This window comes from Aspergillus caelatus, assembly GCF_009193585.1.
Source record: "Aspergillus caelatus strain CBS 763.97 unplaced genomic scaffold BDV27scaffold_18, whole genome shotgun sequence".
Lineage (NCBI taxonomy): Eukaryota > Fungi > Ascomycota > Eurotiomycetes > Eurotiales > Aspergillaceae > Aspergillus > Aspergillus caelatus.
This window is the reverse complement of record NW_022475281.1, coordinates 1-19,977: the sequence shown is the minus strand read 5'-3', so window position 1 is coordinate 19,977 and position 19,977 is coordinate 1. Positions and strand designations below refer to the sequence as shown.

The following is a 19,977-nucleotide window of genomic DNA, read 5'->3' as shown; positions in this document are numbered from 1 at the left end:
GGTTGTGTAGTGTAGTGGTTATCACTTTGGATTTTGATATCAAATTAATTTCCAATAACCCCGGTTCGAACCCGGGCACGACCTTTTTTTGGTCGTCTTACCAGACAACCGTACTCATGACTCGGCAGACTTGTTCAACTTATAATACCAATTATATTATATTCGTATTTACTTGCACTTGATCAAACTTTTGTTATCTCCCATTAATGGGTCTGGAAGGGTTGAGACTCAGCACCGTCACGATGTTGCCATTCCTGTCCCGGAAGAATATGAAATTCTAATCAAGCTTCATGCCGCAAAATCAAGATATATACAACTGACACCATGTCGATAGGGGAAGTATGTTTGGGAACCAGAGCTGGTGTAGTCCCAGGGTCAGAAATAAGGATTCAGAGAGATTATGTTCTCCGTCACTGTTACATTTATTAGCTCTGATGTCGCAGGGGAAGTCGTCGAAGCAGGGCCCAAGTATCATGGGACGAAAGTGTCTCCGATCTCCATATCACCCGTTTTTACGGTTCCATTCAACACAGTCCTTCCATGACCAACCCCGTGTACGCAAGCCTCCTGATTGGGAGTAGGACGCACGTCTACTCTTCATCCGAAAGTTCAACTACATTGTCGACTGCTACACGAGCGTAGTCAATAGCACAATGAGAGTTGATGGATTTATAGGATATATATTTAAGGTAAACTTGCCGTTACTTACGAGTCAGATGTTCTACAGTCGATTGGGACTGGCCTACGCCACCACGCTTTTGGCAGCTCTCAGCGTGTACATGATCTCTGTTTCTGCCTGCGTCTAAGTAGTACTACGGGAGCCGTGTTCGAGCTTGGTCAATGTGAAAGTATCCTCATCGGTGGGAAAAGAAGAAATGCCCTTGCAAGATAAGATGGTTTTCAAGAGCAATCTTGCCATGAACATGAGCCACCATTGCCATCATGCCGGAATACTCTCCTATCATCATTCAGACAAATTCGTAATCCGAAGGCAATTCTAGATAGCGAATAGGGTCTTTGCATATCTTTATCGCTGACTAGTACTATTGTCTGGTTCTCTTCAGACGCCGAGCGGACCCACCATCATCACATCGGCCTTTGAACGACAGCGTGCAGTCTATAGTTCAGATTCACGATACGTCAATAGTGATCATATTAGTGGCTCTTACCCTATTTCCGTAGTGTAGCCGTATCTCGGACATAATATTAGGGGCACTTAACTGAGGGACTGTACCGCACCTGTCGCCTAGAAATAATATATATATATATATGTCAGAACGCACGGGCGAAAATAGACCTGAATAACTCTCGACGTTGGATACATAAGCTACATAATTTCTCCTCTATCTTTGACAAACAGAATACCCTCAGCCTAACCTACTATCATTACCGAGAACGATGTCAACTGAACAGCCCGCTGTTGAACCCATCGCCTCAACCGCCGAGTACTACGATCTAGGATCCTTGAAACGTACAATCACCACCAAGAGCCCTGAAGCTCAGGAATGGTTCAACCGAGGCCTGATCTGGAGCTATTCTTTCAACCATGAAGAGGCCAAGCGCTGTTTCGAGCAAGCTATTGCCCATGATCCATCCTGTGCTATGGCATTTTGGGGATTAGCCTACGCCACAGGTCCCAACTACAACAAATCCTGGCGACTTTTCGACCCCCACGACCTCGAAGACAGCCTGAGAAAATGCTACAATGCCTCCCGAAAGGCCAAGGAGCTGCTGGACAACATAACTGTGACCCCAATAGAACAGGCTCTCATCAATGCAATCCAAGCTCGCTTTCCAGCCGACCATCCGGCCTCCTACGATTTCCCCATCGTGGATAAGGCCTACGCCAATGCCATGAAGAAAGTCTACCAATGCTTCGGAGACGATGACCTTGACGTAGTCACCCTCTACGCCGACGCATTGATGCACACAGCCCTTCGGAAGATGTTCCATGTCCAAAGTGGTCTACCCATTGCAGGTTCACCCGTCCACGAAGTAAGAGCCGTGTTCGACCTGGGTCTACAACACCCCAGCGCGGACAACCACCCAGGCCTCATCCATTTCTGGATCCATTATCTAGAGATGTCTGCCACACCGGCTGTCGCCCTTCCCGCTGCTGACCGGCTTCGTCATCTCGTCCCGGACGCCGGCCATATGCACCACATGCCCACACACCTCGACGTCCTGGTCGGCGACTACCGACGCTCCATAGACTCAAACACGGCTGCCGTCCTCGCTGACGAGAAATATCTTGCCAAGAATGGTGCAAAGAACTTCTACAGCTTCTATCGCCTGCACAACTACCACTCCCTAGTCTACGCGGCCATGCTAGCAGGCCAGTCAAAAGTGGCTCTCAGGACCCTCGACCAAATGGAATCCTCACTCACAGATGACGTGCTCCGTGTCAAGACCCCGCCACTAGCAGACTGGCTGGAATTCTTCAAAGCAGTCCGCATACACGTCTACATCCGCTTCGGACTCTGGGATGAGATCAAGAACCTCCCCCTCCCCCACGACCAAGACCTATACTGTGTAACCACCACAATGACCCACTACGGCAAGGGCATAGCCTGGGCTGCAACAGGCAATGTTCCTGAAGCCGACAAGGAGCGCGAGCTCTACCATGCGACCGCGAAACGAGTTCCTCCAACAAGAAAAGATTTCCCGAACCTGATTTCCGATGTACTGAAAGTAGCGACGGCTATGCTGGACGGCGAAATCGAGTACAGACGAGGCAACTATGACCGTGCGTTTGAGTCTCTGCGCGAGGCTATTCATCACGACGATTCGCTGATGTATACAGAGCCGTGGGGGTGGATGCTTCCCACGCGCCATGCGTATGCGGCTTTGATGCTGGAGCAAGGTCATGTGGAAGAGGCTGCTGCCGCTTATGCGCAGGATTTGGGACTGGATGATGCGCTTACGCGGGCTCATCAGCATCCGAATAATGTCTGGGCTTTGCATGGGTATCATGAGTGTTTGGTGAGGTTGGGGCGGAAGGCTGAGGCGAGGATTATCAAGCAGCAGCTCGATGTCGCTTTATCTGTTACCGATATTCAGATCAAGTCATCTTGCTTTTGTAGATTGGGTGTTCCTGGCACGAAGGAGGAGGTTCCGGCATGTCATAGGTAGTAAGTGTACGCCTATATCTTGCAGGGTGTATATGAATGCCAAGTTTGTGTATAAAGCACTGAAAGTAGGGAATGTACTGCGTTGTGGATGCTTCAGAAGTAAGCGTTGGGGCGGCAATTTTATGCACACACGTGAAGATATCGTTGGATGTCTTCAGCTGTTATCTGCGTTTTGGTTAATTGTACCCGCGGATATCTTACAGGCTAACGGAATGTTATATATGTAAGTGAAGGGTAATAGTAAAAAGTGTTTTGCTGCAGTCTATACATTCTGGATAAATCACATTGCGGCTTGCTGTTGCACCTCCAGCTCCTCTGCCTAGAAACAAAATATACAATACGCCTAACTCTGGACCCGGAATGTCCGGCCACTGGCCGTCTTCCTTTCCCGCTCCTCGTTCTCTGGCCGAGCTCTGTTGAGGACTATTATCGGTTAGTATCCCGCAACTCAGCAACGGTATTAGTCCCCACTTACCCTGGAGAAAGTCGGCTGTCCTCTTGCGCATACGGGTGTGGATGTATGCCTGCGAAAGTAAGTAAATAGTCCGACATTTGTACCGATAGCATGGGAAGGTACCTTGGAGGCCTTAATGTGGTAATGGAAGTAGTCCCGGAAGATTTGAATATGGGAGATGTTTTCGTAGCGGCGCTGAGGGGTCAAGTGACGGGGGAAGAGAACTGTATACCGTCAGTACTTGCGACAGTTGGGCAGAAACCGGGTGTATTACCGAAAGTGACGTAGCTGGTCTGGCCCTCGCCGCTATCCTTCAGGCCAGGGACACCGGCCAATTCAAGCGGGGGGTCGTTTCGGAAAAGGACTTGAGGGGCATTTTGCAGAGTCAAGGCGCGGCGTCTGGCGTCGACAAACTCTTGGAGGAATACCTTGCCGAAGATACGATCTGTCTCTTCACGGAAGACTGTGCTGAAGATCACTGTAACTCGGTCATGGCTGGCTTTGATGTAGATAGCTTCCTCTTCCCGATAGTGGATTGCCATAACTTCCCCGCCCTCCTTAACACCCTGAGGGGCCGCCTCTGTGCTGTATTTTGAAGCTTCTTCCGATAGCTTGGCGAAATCATCGAAAGCTCTCTCGAATGGAGCAGCCATTGCATTCCGCTTCATCAGCGCAAGTCGCATTATGAGGTCATCTCTGGCCTCCTGTTCCGCGGGGAGGTTCTCCAAATCAATAAGGACCGAGAAATCATAGCCGGGTTCGGGGGCGACGATGTATGGGCCGTATTCCCTCTCCAGCACCTGTTGGGCACCATATTGGACGAGCTCTCGGAAGCATTTCACGTTGATGGAGATAAGGATCTTAGTCTTAGATTCGGGTGTGGACAGATGGAAGGTAACTCCGTCGAAATCTGAGGCAATCTGGTCGATTGAAACTGGCGGGGCTCTAAAGGCACCAGCAAGCAGTAGTCAGTAACGCTTGCATTGCGTATACGGGGCGAGGCGGGGGCAGCTGTACCCTGAGAACCGCTCCGTGAGGAGGGCATGGATGAGAACGTTGTGGTAGTCAAGAAGAAGCATGGTGGCAGGACCATAAACCGTAGCGGAATATCTAAATTTTGTCTGACTCCTTCAGTTGTTTATTTCACCGTGGTAATGCAATGATTGAATCGAATGTCTCTGCCTCGAGCTGGTACTTCGGGGAGTAGTTACGTTGGATGTTTGGGGGGGGGAACGGTAGGCGGTGGGGAATGCGGCTGGTGGTCTTTGTCGCCGCCCGTAGTTTTCTCCGGCCGTTTTTGAGCCTATCGATAGCAATCGCTCTGGAAGCTCCCAAATTTTTTCTGTACTCGGACATTCAACGATGGTGAAGTCATACCTGTAAGTGTACTCGTCTAAATGTCCTATATATTACTCCGATCCATTACTGACACTTGTAAATACAGAAAGTTCGAGCATTCGAAAACTTTCGGGCTCGTAGCCTCCGCTACGTCAAATGCGATTTGGGCCCGCGATGATGAGTTCGCTGGCGCTGCCCGCCAGACGGGCTCCGGACGAGCCATTGTGGGTGCCGGTGAGGAGGTTCTCTGTTGGGATATAAAGAAGGGTGAATTACTTGGGAAATGGCAAGATTCTTCGTGCAAGGCGCAAGTTTCTGTGGTCACCCAAAGCAAGATGGATGAGGATATTTTCGCGGTCGGGTATGTTTCTGGTTTTGAGCGAATAGTGTGGGCTATTGTTCTGACTGAAGTTATTTCTTGCCATTAGTTATGAAGATGGCACCATTCGCCTCTGGGATTCAAGGACCGCGACAGTAATGATCTCGTTCAATGGCCACAAATCTGCCATTACCCACCTCGCCTTCGATAGCGCCGGTGTCCGCCTCGCAAGTGGTTCGAAGGATACAGATATTATTCTCTGGGATCTTATTGGAGAAGTCGGATTATTTAAGCTACGTGGTCATACCGATCAGGTCACGTCACTTCATTTTCTCGTTCCATCCATGGAGTTGCTCAATGCTGCTGGACTGAGTGAGCACGCCGGGTTTCTATTAACAACTGGCAAAGACTCGCTGATTAAGGTCTGGGATCTTTCGTCACAACACTGCATTGAAACCCATGTGGCACAATCCAACGGCGAGTGCTGGAGTTTGGGTCTTTCTCCCGACCAGAGTGGTTGTATCACCGCGGGAAATGACGGCGAACTCAAGGTCTGGTCGATCGATGAAAGCGCTCTAATTGAAATCTCCAAAGAGAAAGTTGGATCGGAGGACCGCAGGATTTTGACGGAAAGGGGCACCTTTTACCGTAATGGAAAGGACCGCACCATCGGCATCAGCTTCCATCCCCAGGCGGATTATATCGGAATTCACGGCTCAGAAAAGGCAGTCGAGATCTGGCGCATCCGCTCAGAGACGGAGGTCCAGAAGGCTTTGGCGAGGAAGCGCAAGAGGAGAAAGGAAAAGGAAGCCCAGCGTGCAGCTGAGAAGGAGGGCGTCGTGGCAGAAGCTGATAATGAGAAATCCGACGACATTTCCTCAGCACCGGTCACTGAGGTCTTCGTTTCTTACACCATCGTTCGAACTGGCGGAAAAGTACGGTCTTTCGATTGGATAAGAACTAAGTCGACTCGCAGCCTCCAGTTGGTCGCTGCAACCACTAATAACCAGATTGAAGCCTACACTGTCAACACTGCGAAGGGAAAGAAGGACGAGGACGACGAAGATTACAATCGTAACCTGGCAGTCGATATCCCCGGTCATCGCACTGATATTCGGTCCCTCGCTCTGAGCTCCGACGATCGGATGCTGGCATCAGCCTCTAATGGGAGTCTCAAAATTTGGAACGTCCGCACACAGAGCTGCCTCCGTACCCTAGAATGCGGCTATGCCTTGTGCTCGGCTTTCCTCCCTGGAGACAAGATCGTGGTTGTTGGTAACAAAGACGGTCAGCTCGAGGTCTTTGACATTGCATCCTCGACCCTCCTGGATACGATCAATGCACACGACGGCCCGGTATGGTCACTCCATGTTCACCCTGATGGCAAGTCCGTAGTTAGCGGCAGTGCGGACAAGTCTGCAAAGTTCTGGAACTTCCAGGTTGTCCAGGAAGAGATCCCGGGTACCAAGAGGACCACGCCCCGGCTCAAGTTGGTGCACACAAGGACCCTGAAGGTCTCCGATGACATCCTCAACCTGCGTTTCTCCCCCGACGCTCGGCTACTGGCAGTTGCTCTCTTGGATAATACGGTCAAGGTGTTCTTTACAGACTCCCTGAAGCTCTTCCTCAACCTCTATGGTCACAAACTTCCTGTTCTCAACATGGATATCTCATACGATAGCAAGCTGATTGTTACATGCTCAGCGGACAAGACAGTCCGTCTCTGGGGCTTAGACTTTGGTGATTGTCATAAGGCCTTCCTGGCACATGAAGACAGTATCATGGGCGTTGCTTTCGTCCCGCACAACCGGGATGGAAACGGTCATAACTTTTTCAGTGCTAGTAAGGATCGCGTGATCAAGTACTGGGATGGTGATAAGTTCGAGCATATTCAGAAACTATCAGGCCATCATGGCGAGATCTGGGCATTGACTATCAGTCATACTGGGGAGTTCATTGTCAGCGCCAGTCACGACAAGAGTATCCGTATCTGGGATCAGACTGATGAGCCTCTCTTCCTCGAGGAAGAGCGGGAAAAGGAGCTCGAAGAAATGTACGACAACAACCTTGTGGATGAGGAAGATGAGGAAGGCGAGAAGGCCGAAGCCGTTGACGCTGGTAAACAGACGAGTGAGACACTCATGGCGGGAGAACGGATCATGGAAGCCCTGGATTTGGGAATGGAGGATCTGGAAGTCGTGCGCGAGTGGCGTGCTATGAAAGCAGTCCAGCCCAACATTGCGCCCCCGGACCGCAATCCACTGTACCTGGCACTGGGCAACATTTCCGCCGAACAGCATCTTCTCAATGTCGTTCAGAAGATCCCTGCCGCCGCACTTCAGGATGCACTACTTGTTTTGCCTTTCTCCAAGGTCCCTGCGCTCTTCACCTTCTTGAATATCTGGGCCGACCGCGAGTGGAATATCTCTCTCACCTGCCGCGTTCTCTTTTTCATGCTCAAGACCCACCATCGCCAAATTATCGCTAGCAAGATGATGCGTCCCATGCTGGATAGCATCCGGTCTTCCCTCCGCCGGGTTCTGGCACGCCAGAAAGACGAGATGGGGTTCAACCTCTCCGCTCTGCAGTACATCGGCAATCAGGTGAAGGAACAGGGCACCAAGGACTACGTCGATGAGGAACAGTGGGAAGAACAGCAGACGACAGCAACGGGTAAGAAGCGACAATTTGTCAGTATCGCCTGATTCCTGTCACGTATCTGTCTCTATGCATGACTGGCGTTGTTATGGCTGCGAAAAAGTTTTATATCCTTGGGAGTTGATGTGGAATACTTTTGTCAGGTCGTTTCCTAAATCTCATGTTTATGTATGTATATCATGATAAATATAGACTTTTCTGCATTTATAAAGCAAGCTTAATTGCACTACATATGTACAACCACTGAACAAGTTGGACAATCCCCACACATAGCCCAAACACCAGAACCTATAATCTAAAGGAAAAGCGACGAACCCTATACCAGAACAACATCAGCACACCGTTCCCAATGCCCTGATTTGAAAGATATAAAACACTGGAACGAGACAGAAGCAGCTCCAGTCCATCCACAAACCAACAAGTTTAACTCCACTCAGAAGAACCATTATAAGCATCGACGACGAGGATCCCATTGGGTATCCTGTCATACCTCTTCCGGCTCTTCCTAAAAATACCGGTTCTTGAGAAAAATCTTCATCATATAGGAGTTTGTTGGGTTGTGGATTGAACTGTTGCTTTTTTTTTTTCCCCCCTCCACCATTTCGTTAAAACATGGATGGCTGATCAGGAGACACAACTATTTGGGTATATGGGTTTATTATGAGATATAATAAAAAGTATAGCATACCTGTGCTGTTAGTAAATGCGTGTTGTTTGGTGTTGAGAGCCTTTCATTATGTGGTTGTGAACATCATTAGTTATTGTAAAAAGAGAGAGAGAGAGCTCTGGAAGACGGAGAGAAAAAGGAAAATTTGGTTGGTGGGTATAGCTTGTCGGCAAATAGATGGGCCGATGGTGGGGGTTAGTCACGTCTTAGTCATCAGATCTATATCGATGAGGTGGAGGACTTTAAATGTTGCAACCATCGAAGGTCCAACAATTTATATGATTTTCTTGATCCAATAAGTTCAATAATTGAGCCATACTATTAGAAAAGTGTTTGAGGATTCTAGAACCCAGTAAAGAAGTCATACACCATCATCTTTCGTGAAATCATCAGAGGAGCGGTATGTGAGGGCAGTCCATACGTTTAACTTAGGAGCTAGCCTTCATTGTCCCGCAGTTCGAGCACGTCCACCATTCCGTCTCCATAAAAGTCTCACAGAATTGACAGATCCACCCGAGCGGTCGCTTAGCGGTATTCTTTTCAAATGCGGCAAGAGTCTCGACGGCATTAGTACGGTTCTTGAAAGTGGGTTGGCTATCCAAGTAGCTTATCCGACGCTTATTCTTGTTCTGGGATTCCGAACTGCCCGGGATCTTGGCAGGCCCAGATACAGAACGTGTATTCGATGGTCGAGGTCGCTCTGCTGTACAGGCATCACAGCACAAAAAGTTGGCCGGGTTCTCTAAAGTGCAAGTTGGACATGTCCATGGCGCCTCGAACAAGCTGTTATCAACTGTAAGGTCTATTGGTTCTTGAGGTTGTGGTAACATTGTAGGTCTAGTGTTCTCGGGAACAGGTGGAGGAGATAAAGTTGAATGAGGACCGGCCGGATTCTCATGGCTTGGAGGAACATAAGAAGGGCCGTATCTTTCCCTCTCTTCTTCCTCAATCAAATCAATGTAAGCCTGCATAATTGCTTGTTCATTCGCGTCGTCCTCCTCGGCCTTCGTCCGGAAGCCATTCCTGGACGCTTCTTCTGCGAGTTCGTTGCTGTTCTCTGCTCCTGAAGCGCAGCCCGTCGTTACATCTATGCGTCTTTGTGCAGCATCCGCAATAACTCGGCGCATGTCTGCTCCCCGTAGTACAGGAGCACCTCCTAGTCGTTGCCCCGACCCAGCGGACAGTGCCCGTCTCTGCTCTGCGGCCGCTTTGGCTTGTCTCCGGACTTCGTGAAGAGGTATCCTACGGCCGCCTAGGCGTTTACCTTCGGAAAGGAACCCCTCCCCAGTATAGCCCTTCATAAGAAGCTCTTCATACTCATCACGTAGCTGGTTCCAGAGAGCATGGAACTCTCGGTTATGCGGCCCATGCACGATGTGACACAGCCTGCCATGATTAGCATCTAGTTAGCAGCACAAATTCAGTTGACTCACTCATGCAGCATCGTATCGACGACTTGTTCGAGCGGGAGAAACTGACGCTCGTCATAAGGGTACCGCAGTCGAAGGCATATTTTTTGGCCTTTGTTGATATTAAGCCCAAGGAGGTTTTGTTGATGAGGATAGAATTCACTGAGCGTTCCTACTTTCCAGGCCCTCCGGCGCATGATAGGTTTGACCAGCGATGCGATCTTTTTGAGCATTGTTAAGGCCTCAGATTCTCTGGGTCTGTGCCTGTCATGTTGATATTCAAAGACTAGAGGGTCTATTTCGCGCATGTTGAAGGCTAATAATAAAGAACTGGACGGATAATATGTTAATACCGATTTAATCTTGCAAAAAATGAACGAAGGGTGCTGCAGAGACTATTGCTGCCCCCGATATTTATAATTGTTCGGTGGAGCCCGGAGCGCAATACTGCTATACAAGCTAACAAGTTGCACGCTGCTGCAAGCCGAACAATGGCGCAGTCACAATTTTCGAGGCCCTCTGAATGAGACTTCCATGGAGGTCGGAGGTGAAAGAACAAAGCCGCGTCATGAACCTGAGTTGCACTGGTAAAGAATTGATAATCAACAGAAGATTCAGGCACCAGTATCACGTGATTGAACTATTTCAACCTGGGGCCATGGTTCTATACGGCGAGAGGGGCAAATAGAGCAAGTGACAGTGCAGGGTTAGTGCGAGATTATGTGAGCAGAACTTGTACAAGTTCATAATCATAGTTAGGGAGTAGCCATCCCAAGACTCGGCAATGAGGCACAGGTACTAGAGTTAAACTAGTATAATCTAGCCATCGATGGATGTCCCGCGCTTGTGAAACAGCTGTACTAAAGAATGTATAGCTATGAGAAACGTAGAACGTATGGAGCAATGAATGAATGTTTTAGTGGTGTCAGCTATTTCCGATATTTACTCTAGCAAGATAGTTTACGTACCGGGTATACTTCTAACTGTTACTAGGTCAGCCACCGATCTGCAGTATGGGGCGATATATTCCCGTTCATGTGACCTTTCCGATAAGTGAAACTTATCAGTGACAGTAGATTCTTTTTCATCAGTCAAAATTGGCCTGAACTACCATTTTCACAGCCAACTCTCAAAATGACGAGCGACGACCAGTTTTTCTTTGACTATGTAAGCCAGTAATCTGTCAACACTTGTACAACTGTCGCACACTAACAAGCCGCTGCACCTCTAGCTTGCTTCGATACCACATGACGTAAGGAGATACTCCCTCGAAGTCGCAGACTCGATCGACAGGCAGGTTGACCATGCCGCCAAAGTGATACGGGATACGCTCTCTCACCAGTCATGGTTGCCTTCCTCGGTCCGACCGCCACCACCTTCGAGAGCTCGTGCTTCCCAGTCTCTCGTTGATCGCGTGCATGGCTGGGTTCTTCGGAATCGAGCATGGAGTGCCGCAATCCTAGCCTTTGTCGGAACTACTTCCCTTCTGTATTTTGGCAACAAGAAGTTAAGCGGTAGACGGAGGAAAGCTCGACGAGCTGGAAATGGCGCTCGGAAGGAAATAGTGGGTATGCTGCAGGGATAACTATAGCCATTCTGCATCTATGACGAGTCCATCTAATGTTTTGCGATAGTTGTTGCCGGGTCCCCTCACGAACCGATGACGAAGGCGATTGCTATAGATCTGGAACGTCGGGGCTACATCGTATATATTACTGTTTCATCGGCGGATGAGGAGCAGTTGGTTCAGTCGGAAAATCGGATGGATATCAGGCCGCTTTGGCTTGATTTAACGGCTGTAAGTCGTCGCATATCGCAGGATCGGAGAAAATTCACTGACTAATAAAGGCCCCTTCCTCGACATCTGACATTCATCCATCGTTGACTGAAATCCATTCTTTGATCACTCAGCCCCAATGGCCAATGCCTGGAGTGCCGCCGCACACTTGCCAGCTGAGCGGACTCATTCTCGTACCTTCACCCAACTATGTGACCGGCCCCCTAGCCACCATTCCAGCATCTTCTTGGGCGGATACAGTCAATACTCGACTCTTATCGCCCATCTTGACTACTCAACTGTTTCTTCCTCTTCTTACCACCCGAAACACGAATAGCACCATTGTCCTAATCTACCCTTCGATATCGTCGTCGCTGTCTGCTCCGTTTACTAGCCCAGAAGTCACCACAGCACGTGCCTTATCAGGATTCGCTACCTCGCTTCGACGAGAGTTATGTCTTTTGCAACATAGCAACATCGATGTTGTGGAGCTGAAACTTGGAAACATCGACCTTGGTCCTCATTACCGAAACGCACAGAGTCACATTACAGGAACCGAGGTGCTCACATGGACCACACAGCAGCGATCCCTCTACGGCTCTCAGTATCTTTCCACCATTGAGCAGCGGCCCGTTGCATCGGCGGGACCCAGCATGATACGTGGATCCGCTGCTCGGACCCTTCATTACGCGGTGCTGGACGCCCTGGAGCCAGCATCCAAGGATATCTTTGGAAGAAAGAAGTCGAAAACGCCCGTCATCTACGCTGGACGCGGCGCATGGTCCTATAGTATCGTCGGCGATTGGGCCCCGAACTTTTTGGTAGGATGGATGCTGGGCCTAAGAAGTGGCCCTATCACACCCAGCCACAGTCCCAGTGGAAGCAACAGTGAGACGAGCTGGGAAAAGGTTTAATATCAGATTATGATTGTTTTGGCTACGGTTGACTCTCTTCCCTCTTGGCGTTTGAAACCCCATCTCTCATTCTTCTTTTATTCTTCCCTGTATGTCTTTTAACTTATCTGACCGAGTAATCTTCGCATATGTATACATCATGCGTCAACTCCGTCCCTAGCAAATACCATAATATACCTATGGACTAAACATTAGGAATTAGAACAGATTACCCCACCTTTACGAATCATCAACCATTTGTCCTAGACTTCAGCCTCCCGCATCTCAATCGGCCTCTCATGATCAAACTTCGACCGCTTCACCTTACCCCCCGTCAACTTCCTCCTCAACCAAATAACACCCCAAGTAATACCAAAGATAACCACAATCGCCGCGAGAATGATAAAACAATAAGCAGTGACCTTGCCACTCTTCTCCCCATGCTCACCAGGATCCAAGAAGGAATACGTGTAGAATCCCTGAGTATGATACGTCAGATAGGCAAGAGAGACGTATAGGAGGAGCAGAAACACGAGGAACGGGAACGTCATCAGCGGGTGCGGGTTAGTAGCCGGGAGGATGATTTCCAGAAGGGCGTAGAGGGAGTTGAGGCCGTGTTGGGAGAGCTATTGTGTTCAGTTAGTTAATTACGCTTGCGTAGCACCGTCGCATTCTGATAAAGAGATACGACAGTCTCAGCGAACCCCGATGCGGCAAGATAAATACCTACATTCGACCATGCATTAAAAGTCACGTTGAACCAAGACGGATGCAGAATCGCCCAGAAAACAATCGTCACGAGGAATGGGAACGTCGTGATGGTCGTATAGTAGAGACTGTGGAGGGCGCGCAGGCTACGGGGCCAGCGATCGAAGAGCACCGAGCGACCGGTCAGCGCATAGAGGGTGGTGTGGATGCATGCGAAAATGTGGTAGAAGCCCAGACCCCAGTATGTCAGCCAGGTGAAGTAGCTGAAGGATTGGCCGATAGCTGCACGGTTGCCATGAGTGCCGTCCCAGCCCCAGATGAAGAAGATGGTCACGAAGATGTAGAGCGCGATCGCACCGCGGAAAATGGCGTAGGCTAGTGGTGGGAGGAGCCAGGACGTCTCAAAGCAGTGTTGACTGTCCAGGGATGGGTCTGCGCCCATAAGGCTGGCGAAGGGGGGAAGTTTGCGCATTTTTGTGGTGGTTTTCTCCATCTGCGTGTTTTCGTCCCTCGTGGTCTGCTGTGGATATTATGAAAACAAAATCGATTGCTTTTTGTTTTGGGTGGCCTAAAAGTGAGCGATAGGATCTCAGCCACGATATAAAATGTACACTGCAAATCAGCCCCGTCAGGGATCAGCCCGTGAAGGAATTTTGGTGCGGCCGCTTGGCTTTCGACCTTGTCTTGACCGGGAGTTAGTTTCGATGTTACCTTGGGGCGCACGTCTATATTCTCCATAACCATGGACGTTAGTAGGGTTAGTTCGCTTATAATGCAACGGTTAGGATCATGGGTTAGTCAATTAAAGGATCAAAAGTGACCCGACGACGGACGGATTCCGTTAGTAGCTTGAAGAGATTTTCGGAGGATTTTACTACATCCAAAGGACATGCATGCCATCTCCATATGAAGTGCAGATGGATAGATTAAGTCCCAAACAATAGTGAACTTTGAGCGGGGAAAGGAGTGGTGTCATCGCCCAGCACTAGGTGTCTGTTATATCTTAGCATCTTAAGAATGCCAAGATATGTATGTCCATCACCATCCCTATGAGGCAATGAAGGTCGCATGCACAGAGCTAATCAGGGCAGCCTGATGTACTCCGTACGTACGGAGTAGTAAGCATTTAGCCCTCAATTGAAACCAGACCGAGTCAATGTTTTACTGCGGTGGTGCAGAAGTCAGAACAATTTATGGATTCCTGTGGTTCCTGACGGGATACTTGGTAATATTAATAACACTAATAAACTAAATCCACTCCACCACACCAATCACAGCGTCCTGCGTGGGTGTTCATGCACCTAGAGTGTAAGACCATCGTACGTGCAACCGTTCCCTGTATACGCAATGGTGCACTTATTTTCGGGCCATCAGATCAATCGAGTAATTTTTCCGGCAGTAAGAGAGGAGGGGATTGGGGAGGAGTATTACCCTCCATATAACTACTTGGAGGGGAGGGTCGAAATTGCGACCATCATTTTTTCACCATGATCTTGAAACTTTCTATGTGATTCTTGGTGGTCGATTCCACTTTCTCAAGGGTTCCCGTTGAATGGAGAGGTTAGGGGTGATCGGATCATGAGACAAGGGGACGCCTGAGAAACAAGGCACGGCCCCATTATGCCCAGATGGACGGTATGCGCAGCAAGTAAGATTCAACTCCTTACTGCATGTTGTCATACTGCTGCTATTCTAAGTTCATCTCCAGATTATCTTAATCTTTTGTAGAGGGGAAGAGCATCATAACAAGTCAGATCACAACCATAATGGTATTTAGCAGTCCTGAAAATTTCATTGTGTGGTCAAGGTGGGTTAAGATTCCCCAGGCAATAAACAAACGGTTTAGTCTTTAGGATAAAGCTAGAAAGGAAAAGAGTAATAAAAAAAATAAATAAAATGAGGTAGAGTAAAAGAAACCCGAAAAATGTTGCTCTCTTACCGAGTCTGTCGCATTTGTCCATGGATACACTTTCGGGAAAATTTGCAAGTGAATATAAATAGAGTGGCTGCTCCACCAACGACACATTGTGAACCAAACTAAAGCCCTTCGCCTCTGGCCTGTGGATTAATTTTTCTAGAAGCTCTGGATGGGACGTTCGCCTCTAATTTTATGACACGTACATCAAGGACTCTGTTTGTAGTAGGAGCTAAGGTTATGGTAGGGCTATGGTCTGCATCTGATCAATTTAGAAGAATCGGAGATTGAAAAGGATGTTGTTTAGTCTTTCAATAAACAGTATGTACGGAGTAGTTAACTTTGATATAATTTCTGGAAGCAGTTCATCTGAACCCCTGACTCGGTACCGTTGGTATGTATCATATGTTGGTATGGTATGACGGTAATGATGTACGCGTTTTCTCCTTGAAATCCGCTTGTTTCGTATGGCTTGAGGAATGGTGGTGCCTGGCTACGGCTTGGCTGCAGGAATCCACTCCTGCACCGTGATCACCGGTGTCACAGGCCGGTACTGACCTTACGGAGGAGACGTTGATACGACAAGATACCTCCGTCAGACTTGGTACTCCGCGTGGGGACTGCCCAGAGTTGACTGTCAATGCAGGCGCCCCTCGTTTGTTTGGTGATCGTCAGGGCGTAACAAAGGAAAACTCCCTTTGGCTTATTTTGCAGTTGCGTTGGTTCAAACCAATAATCTGGAAGTTCAAGTCCAAGTCAGTCCATTCTCGTTATCCATCCGATCCTCTCTTTCTCTCTCTTCTCCTCTCCCACCCCGTCCATCGGAGTCCACGATGCTTGTTCATCGTTCCTCCCTTTGGCTTGTGATTGTTTCGACTACGATCTAATCGGTTATCATTACCCTTTCTCTCCGTTCGTCCCCATATTCATTCCAAACTATTTGTCGCTCCTTTGCCGCCGTGATTGATTGATTCGATTCTCGTTGCTCCCCCCCCCATAAGCCTGGTTGGCTTATTGGACCTATTCTTTTCAATTCTCGTTTCCCTTTTCCTCTCACGGCGCCTGTCATTCCTTTCTTTGAGTCTGATACGGTGCTAGTCATTAAAGGACTCTCTCCTTCGTCTAGTCGGCTTGAAGGATCTCCCCGCGCCGCGCATTGAACTTAACCAGTTGCAGACTACTATCTCAAACTACTTCGATTCGTAAAAGAAGTCCAAGCTCAACCCGTCCAAGGTTTATAGCGGTAGCAAACAACTAGATGATTTGATTGAAGGCCACCTAGCCTACGTCTGTGCTCCTCTCAATCTCCAAAAATACACACATTCAGCCAATTGAAACCACCTTTGTGCTACTATGGACGCCCGACCACGTTTTGGCGAACTTCGCTCGCCCTCCCATGATACTCTGCGGAGCGGTCTGCCTTCGCCGCGCATTGAACACTTTGACGGTGAAATCCCTCCCACGCTCTCGCCCCTTGATGCATTCGCGGCTCAGGGCCGGCTTTTGGCGAAACAACTAGAGGAGTCAGCTCGCAGAGACCGGCGCATGAGTAGACTCCCTCCGGCCAGTGTCGCACGGTCCTTATCGCAACCTCGACCGGGCTACTTTCGCTCTCCATCCTCAAACGATTCTTCACGGAGTGGGCGAGGAAACGATCTCACCAGGCAGCCAACGCTGAAGGCCAGTGCTGAGCTGGAGGAGCCCAAGTTCCGTCCCCAGTCCGAACACCCTCGTCTGAGCGGCGTGCCGCAATTTGCCAACGAAGATGGTCCTCATGATGATACGAACAGGGCCCTAGAGAATGAACCGTCAGTGGTAAGCTCGGAGGAGGACTATCTTGAAGCTACGCAAGCGGGGTCGTCCCAAGAAGATACAGCCAGGGGCGTTGTACCAGAAGCGCCTGCTCGCTTTTATGCCGCCGCACCCTCTGGTATGGCTCAGACAGGATCGCCTGGAAATTCGTTGACGGATGCTGCCTCCTCTCGACTCAATATTCCACGGGGTCTGGCGCCACCGGTCTCGCCACGATCAAGGCCTTCGAGCAGTAATAGGACCTTGCAACCCGAGAGCTCCGATGATGACTACAGCAGTTCGACTGCGGGCTCGACCTTTTCGAAGCCGAGGAAATTATCCTCCTGTAGCGCCACGTCAATGCCACAGTCACCCATGACTTCTATGAACCGGTCTCACCGACGCTCGCCCTCTCTGAACTCGGAGACTTCCAACAATGGCGGTCATCCTCCGCGCCCTTCATACAATTTCTCGCGCCCTCTCAGTCGGTCCAGTACCAGTCTGTCAGCCCCCGTGCCGACAGGGACTTCTGAGCAGTCACAGGGGACAAAGCCTCGGGGTCCGAAACCTCAGCCCATTATGGTACCCTCAGTGGGTGATATGGCTAAATCCATGCGCGAGGAACCATCATCTGCTTTGTCGTACACTTATGCCAAGTACCCACTTCCCCGCGGACGCCAGGTTTCCAGGGATTCCGTTGTTTTCTCCGGCCTGCACACTCCTCACTTTGAGTGGCAGGAGCCGCTCTTCGAGAGCCCGGATCAGCTGAGCGCAACTGGGCCTCCACGGTCTTCGCGAACTCCGTCACCTCCGCCCTCCCGTCATTCGGTATCTTCCAAGAAAGCACGCTCCATGTATGACTCCCCAGCATCAGGGCGACAATTGCTCACGCCGGAGATGCCCCCATCTGCCCCGCAGGTGCCGGCCTCCCCCGAGGCTCGCCGTCTCTCCGAAGCTGCGTCGACGGATCAACCGGTCTCAGGTGAAAATGCTCTTTCAAGCTCACCTATCCCCACAAGCGCGCCTACCCCAGAGGCGCCTATTAATGAGGAAACAACGGATGCCACTTCCTCTGCAGACTCTGCATCGACTGTCCGGCCACAGACAGCCAAGACCAATGCATCTTCCGCCGTCATCACAGCAGACGAGCATGTCACTAAAGGGATTGAGTGCCATGAGAAAGGATCATTGCAAGAATCCACCTACCATCTCCGTGTTGCAGCGAAACAGGATCATCCGACCGGCATGCTCTTATATGCTTTGGCTTGTCGACATGGTTGGGGTATGCGGCCCAATCAGCAGGAGGGCGTTCGGTGGTTGCGCAAAGCCGTGGACTCTGTCGGACTAGAGTTGATGGATGATTCTAACCCGACCATGCCAAGCCGGGTGAGGGAATTGCAGAAAGCATACCGCGCCCAATTTGCCCTCAGTATCTACGAGCTTGGCGTGAGCCATCTAAATGGATGGGGCATTGAGCAGGATAAATCGTTAGCCCTGCGTTGCTTTGAGGTGGCCGGTCAATGGGGAGATACGGATGCGCTTGTGGAGGCAGGCTTTTGTTATTCCGAAGGCATTGGTTGCAAGAAAGATCTGAAAAAGGCAGCCAAATTCTACCGCCAGGCCGAAGCAAAGGGCGTGAACATGGTTGGAAACAGCTGGTAAGTGGCGGATTTGTTTCCCGATAATGCCTCATTCTAGTGACTCACCCTCTATTGTAACAGGATCCACAAAGACAAGTACCTCTCTGATGATGATCCCAATATTGGATCGCGTGGCCGCGGTCGTCACGGTGGGACACCTGACAAGAAGCAGCGTAGCAAATCTCGGACACGCAGTCTTTTCCACCGCAAAAAGTCTGCTGCCGCCGAAGCCTAGACGGTATTTGCAGTTTGCCTCTTGGGCACGGTGCATTGAAGATGTCACTCAGCAGCTACTACTTCCTAGTCGTTTAATTCGCATGGTCGTTTCAACTGTCTCCGGCTTTCATATATCCCTTTTCACTTCTACATTCTCTTACTTGACTTCATTTTTATCTTCCCTTCTTCACTCACTGTTCCGAATAATTTTCTCAGACTCCACAGCGACATGTTGCTTGGATTCTGTCTTTACCTTCAGCTGTATTACTCAAAGCAGTCGCTTCAGACTTGCTTTTGCCTTTCACTCTTTCCTTTCCTTTCCTTTCTTTTTGCCCTTGTTCTATTTTTCCCCCAACCATTTCGTTATACGTTTCGAGCGGGTCTTGGCAACTGCTCCAGTTACGGAAGGGGGTGTTGTTTCCTCCTCTCGGCCTTGTGAGCGTTGGATTTCTTTCTTGGATACCCCATAATTTCTAATCACTGCGTGATGTATTCTATTCTCTACTTTCGCTCACCCGACTTTCTCTACCTACATTCTCAATTTCCCATGTTTCCATTCTCCATTGCCTGTGTTTTATATTCGCAATCTGGTTGCAGTATTCCCTGCGAAACTGTGTGAATTTCTGTCTAGCTTAACCGGTTAGTGAGTGTGTGTCGGTCGAGACCCCAACTGATGAGATTCATGATCATCCTATCTACTAGGAATGTGGGCCGTGCATCGAGACCCGAGGGATCGTCCCTAGAAGGTCGATGGAAGTTGTGTTTGCGGAAAATTTATACCCAATAGCTGAGAAGCGGGTGGTTACTTCATCTAGACATGGCCCTATATGCACATGAAAAATTGATAGGAGATTTCCCCAGCCAAGTGATTGGCAAGCGAGGCTTCTCGTGTTGAATGAACCCTAAAGTTCGTTGGTGCTTCAAGTGACTATCGTAGGAAGTGACAGAAGTGTGTTAGTCATGACGGGTCTCGTCGTGGCTTGAACCCTTTTTTTCATTTGCCCCCCTTTCCCTTTTTTTTTTTGTCTTTCCTAATTTATTTTTTATCTGTCTTTTTTTTG

The 19,977-nt window shown here is 49.5% G+C and overlaps 8 protein-coding genes and 1 non-coding gene across 9 annotated transcripts; 5 read left to right on the top strand and 4 right to left on the bottom strand.

Annotated features, from left to right (window-relative positions):
- On the top strand, positions 1-84 carry BDV27DRAFT_t33. Its single transcript has one exon. It is a non-coding gene; the product is annotated as a tRNA-Gln (tRNA).
- A 1,314-nt stretch (positions 85-1,398) lies between these two features.
- Positions 1,399-3,132, top strand: BDV27DRAFT_153605 (TPR domain protein; the record flags this gene model as incomplete). Its single annotated transcript, XM_032071826.1, has 1 exon — positions 1,399-3,132. The coding sequence occupies one exon, from the start codon at positions 1,399-1,401 to the stop codon at positions 3,130-3,132; it is 1,734 nt and encodes a 577-aa protein (XP_031931864.1).
- Positions 3,133-3,366: 234 nt separating this feature from the next.
- Positions 3,367-4,787, bottom strand: BDV27DRAFT_121655 (actin-related protein 2/3 complex subunit 2). Its single transcript, XM_032065417.1, has 5 exons — positions 4,603-4,787; positions 3,860-4,530; positions 3,709-3,809; positions 3,607-3,655; positions 3,367-3,554 (listed from the first exon to the last, which is right to left on the bottom strand). The coding sequence occupies exons 1-5, from the start codon at positions 4,662-4,664 to the stop codon at positions 3,475-3,477; spliced, it is 963 nt and encodes a 320-aa protein (XP_031931863.1). The 5' UTR covers positions 4,665-4,787; the 3' UTR covers positions 3,367-3,474.
- A 242-nt stretch (positions 4,788-5,029) lies between these two features.
- On the top strand, positions 5,030-8,052 carry BDV27DRAFT_121654 (snoRNA-binding rRNA-processing protein DIP2). Its single transcript, XM_032065416.1, has 2 exons — positions 5,030-5,284; positions 5,352-8,052. The coding sequence occupies exons 1-2, from the start codon at positions 5,259-5,261 to the stop codon at positions 7,945-7,947; spliced, it is 2,622 nt and encodes an 873-aa protein (XP_031931862.1). The 5' UTR covers positions 5,030-5,258; the 3' UTR covers positions 7,948-8,052.
- A 28-nt stretch (positions 8,053-8,080) lies between these two features.
- Positions 8,081-8,650, bottom strand: BDV27DRAFT_121653 (uncharacterized protein). The gene has a single exon (XM_032065415.1). It carries the CDS (start codon positions 8,386-8,388, stop codon positions 8,233-8,235), a length of 156 nt encoding a protein of 51 aa, XP_031931861.1. The 5' UTR covers positions 8,389-8,650; the 3' UTR covers positions 8,081-8,232.
- Positions 8,651-8,803: 153 nt separating this feature from the next.
- On the bottom strand, positions 8,804-10,683 carry BDV27DRAFT_121652 (metalloendopeptidase WSS1). The gene is made up of 2 exons (XM_032065414.1): positions 10,001-10,683; positions 8,804-9,953 (listed from the first exon to the last, which is right to left on the bottom strand). Exons 1-2 carry the CDS (start codon positions 10,282-10,284, stop codon positions 8,996-8,998), a joined length of 1,242 nt encoding a protein of 413 aa, XP_031931860.1. The 5' UTR covers positions 10,285-10,683; the 3' UTR covers positions 8,804-8,995.
- A 393-nt stretch (positions 10,684-11,076) lies between these two features.
- On the top strand, positions 11,077-13,355 carry BDV27DRAFT_121650 (DUF1776 domain-containing protein). Its single transcript, XM_032065413.1, has 4 exons — positions 11,077-11,143; positions 11,208-11,544; positions 11,611-11,774; positions 11,825-13,355. The coding sequence occupies exons 1-4, from the start codon at positions 11,111-11,113 to the stop codon at positions 12,665-12,667; spliced, it is 1,377 nt and encodes a 458-aa protein (XP_031931859.1). The 5' UTR covers positions 11,077-11,110; the 3' UTR covers positions 12,668-13,355.
- Positions 12,789-14,532, bottom strand: BDV27DRAFT_29791 (uncharacterized protein). The gene is made up of 2 exons (XM_032076256.1): positions 13,377-14,532; positions 12,789-13,272 (listed from the first exon to the last, which is right to left on the bottom strand). The coding sequence occupies exons 1-2, from the start codon at positions 13,845-13,847 to the stop codon at positions 12,910-12,912; spliced, it is 834 nt and encodes a 277-aa protein (XP_031931858.1). The 5' UTR covers positions 13,848-14,532; the 3' UTR covers positions 12,789-12,909.
- A 1,965-nt stretch (positions 14,533-16,497) lies between these two features.
- BDV27DRAFT_29765 (uncharacterized protein) lies at positions 16,498-19,040 on the top strand. Its single transcript, XM_032076255.1, has 2 exons — positions 16,498-18,718; positions 18,782-19,040. The coding sequence occupies exons 1-2, from the start codon at positions 16,623-16,625 to the stop codon at positions 18,933-18,935; spliced, it is 2,250 nt and encodes a 749-aa protein (XP_031931857.1). The 5' UTR covers positions 16,498-16,622; the 3' UTR covers positions 18,936-19,040.
- Positions 19,041-19,977: the final 937 nt, after the last annotated feature.

Excerpts from the sequence above, each read along its gene's own strand:
- BDV27DRAFT_121650 (XM_032065413.1), top strand. The coding sequence starts at position 11,111 with ATGACGAGCGACGACCAGTTTTTCTTTGACTAT. Across the intron at positions 11,545-11,610 it reads CGCTCGGAAGGAAATAGTGG|TTGTTGCCGGGTCCCCTCAC; the intron begins GTATGCTGCAGG and ends GTTTTGCGATAG. Across the intron at positions 11,775-11,824 it reads TTTGGCTTGATTTAACGGCT|GCCCCTTCCTCGACATCTGA; the intron begins GTAAGTCGTCGC and ends TGACTAATAAAG.
- BDV27DRAFT_121655 (XM_032065417.1), bottom strand. The coding sequence starts at position 4,664 with ATGCTTCTTCTTGACTACCACAACGTTCTCATCCATGCCCTCCTCACG. Across the intron at positions 4,531-4,602 it reads CTCACGGAGCGGTTCTCAGG|AGCCCCGCCAGTTTCAATCG; the intron begins GTACAGCTGCCC and ends TGGTGCCTTTAG. Across the intron at positions 3,810-3,859 it reads GACCAGCTACGTCACTTTCG|TTCTCTTCCCCCGTCACTTG; the intron begins GTAATACACCCG and ends GACGGTATACAG.
- BDV27DRAFT_29765 (XM_032076255.1), top strand. The coding sequence starts at position 16,623 with ATGGACGCCCGACCACGTTTTGGCGAACTTCGCTCGCCCTCCCATGAT. Across the intron at positions 18,719-18,781 it reads AACATGGTTGGAAACAGCTG|GATCCACAAAGACAAGTACC; the intron begins GTAAGTGGCGGA and ends CTATTGTAACAG.
- BDV27DRAFT_29791 (XM_032076256.1), bottom strand. The coding sequence starts at position 13,847 with ATGGAGAAAACCACCACAAAAATGCGCAAACTTCCCCCCTTCGCCAGC. Across the intron at positions 13,273-13,376 it reads CTTTTAATGCATGGTCGAAT|CTCTCCCAACACGGCCTCAA; the intron begins GTAGGTATTTAT and ends TGAACACAATAG.
- BDV27DRAFT_121653 (XM_032065415.1), bottom strand. The coding sequence starts at position 8,388 with ATGACAGGATACCCAATGGGATCCTCGTCGTCGATGCTTATAATGGTT.
- BDV27DRAFT_121654 (XM_032065416.1), top strand. The coding sequence starts at position 5,259 with ATGGATGAGGATATTTTCGCGGTCGG. Across the intron at positions 5,285-5,351 it reads GAGGATATTTTCGCGGTCGG|TTATGAAGATGGCACCATTC; the intron begins GTATGTTTCTGG and ends TCTTGCCATTAG.
- BDV27DRAFT_121652 (XM_032065414.1), bottom strand. The coding sequence starts at position 10,284 with ATGCGCGAAATAGACCCTCTAGTCTTTGAATATCAACATGACAGGCAC. Across the intron at positions 9,954-10,000 it reads GTCGATACGATGCTGCATGA|GCTGTGTCACATCGTGCATG; the intron begins GTGAGTCAACTG and ends TAATCATGGCAG.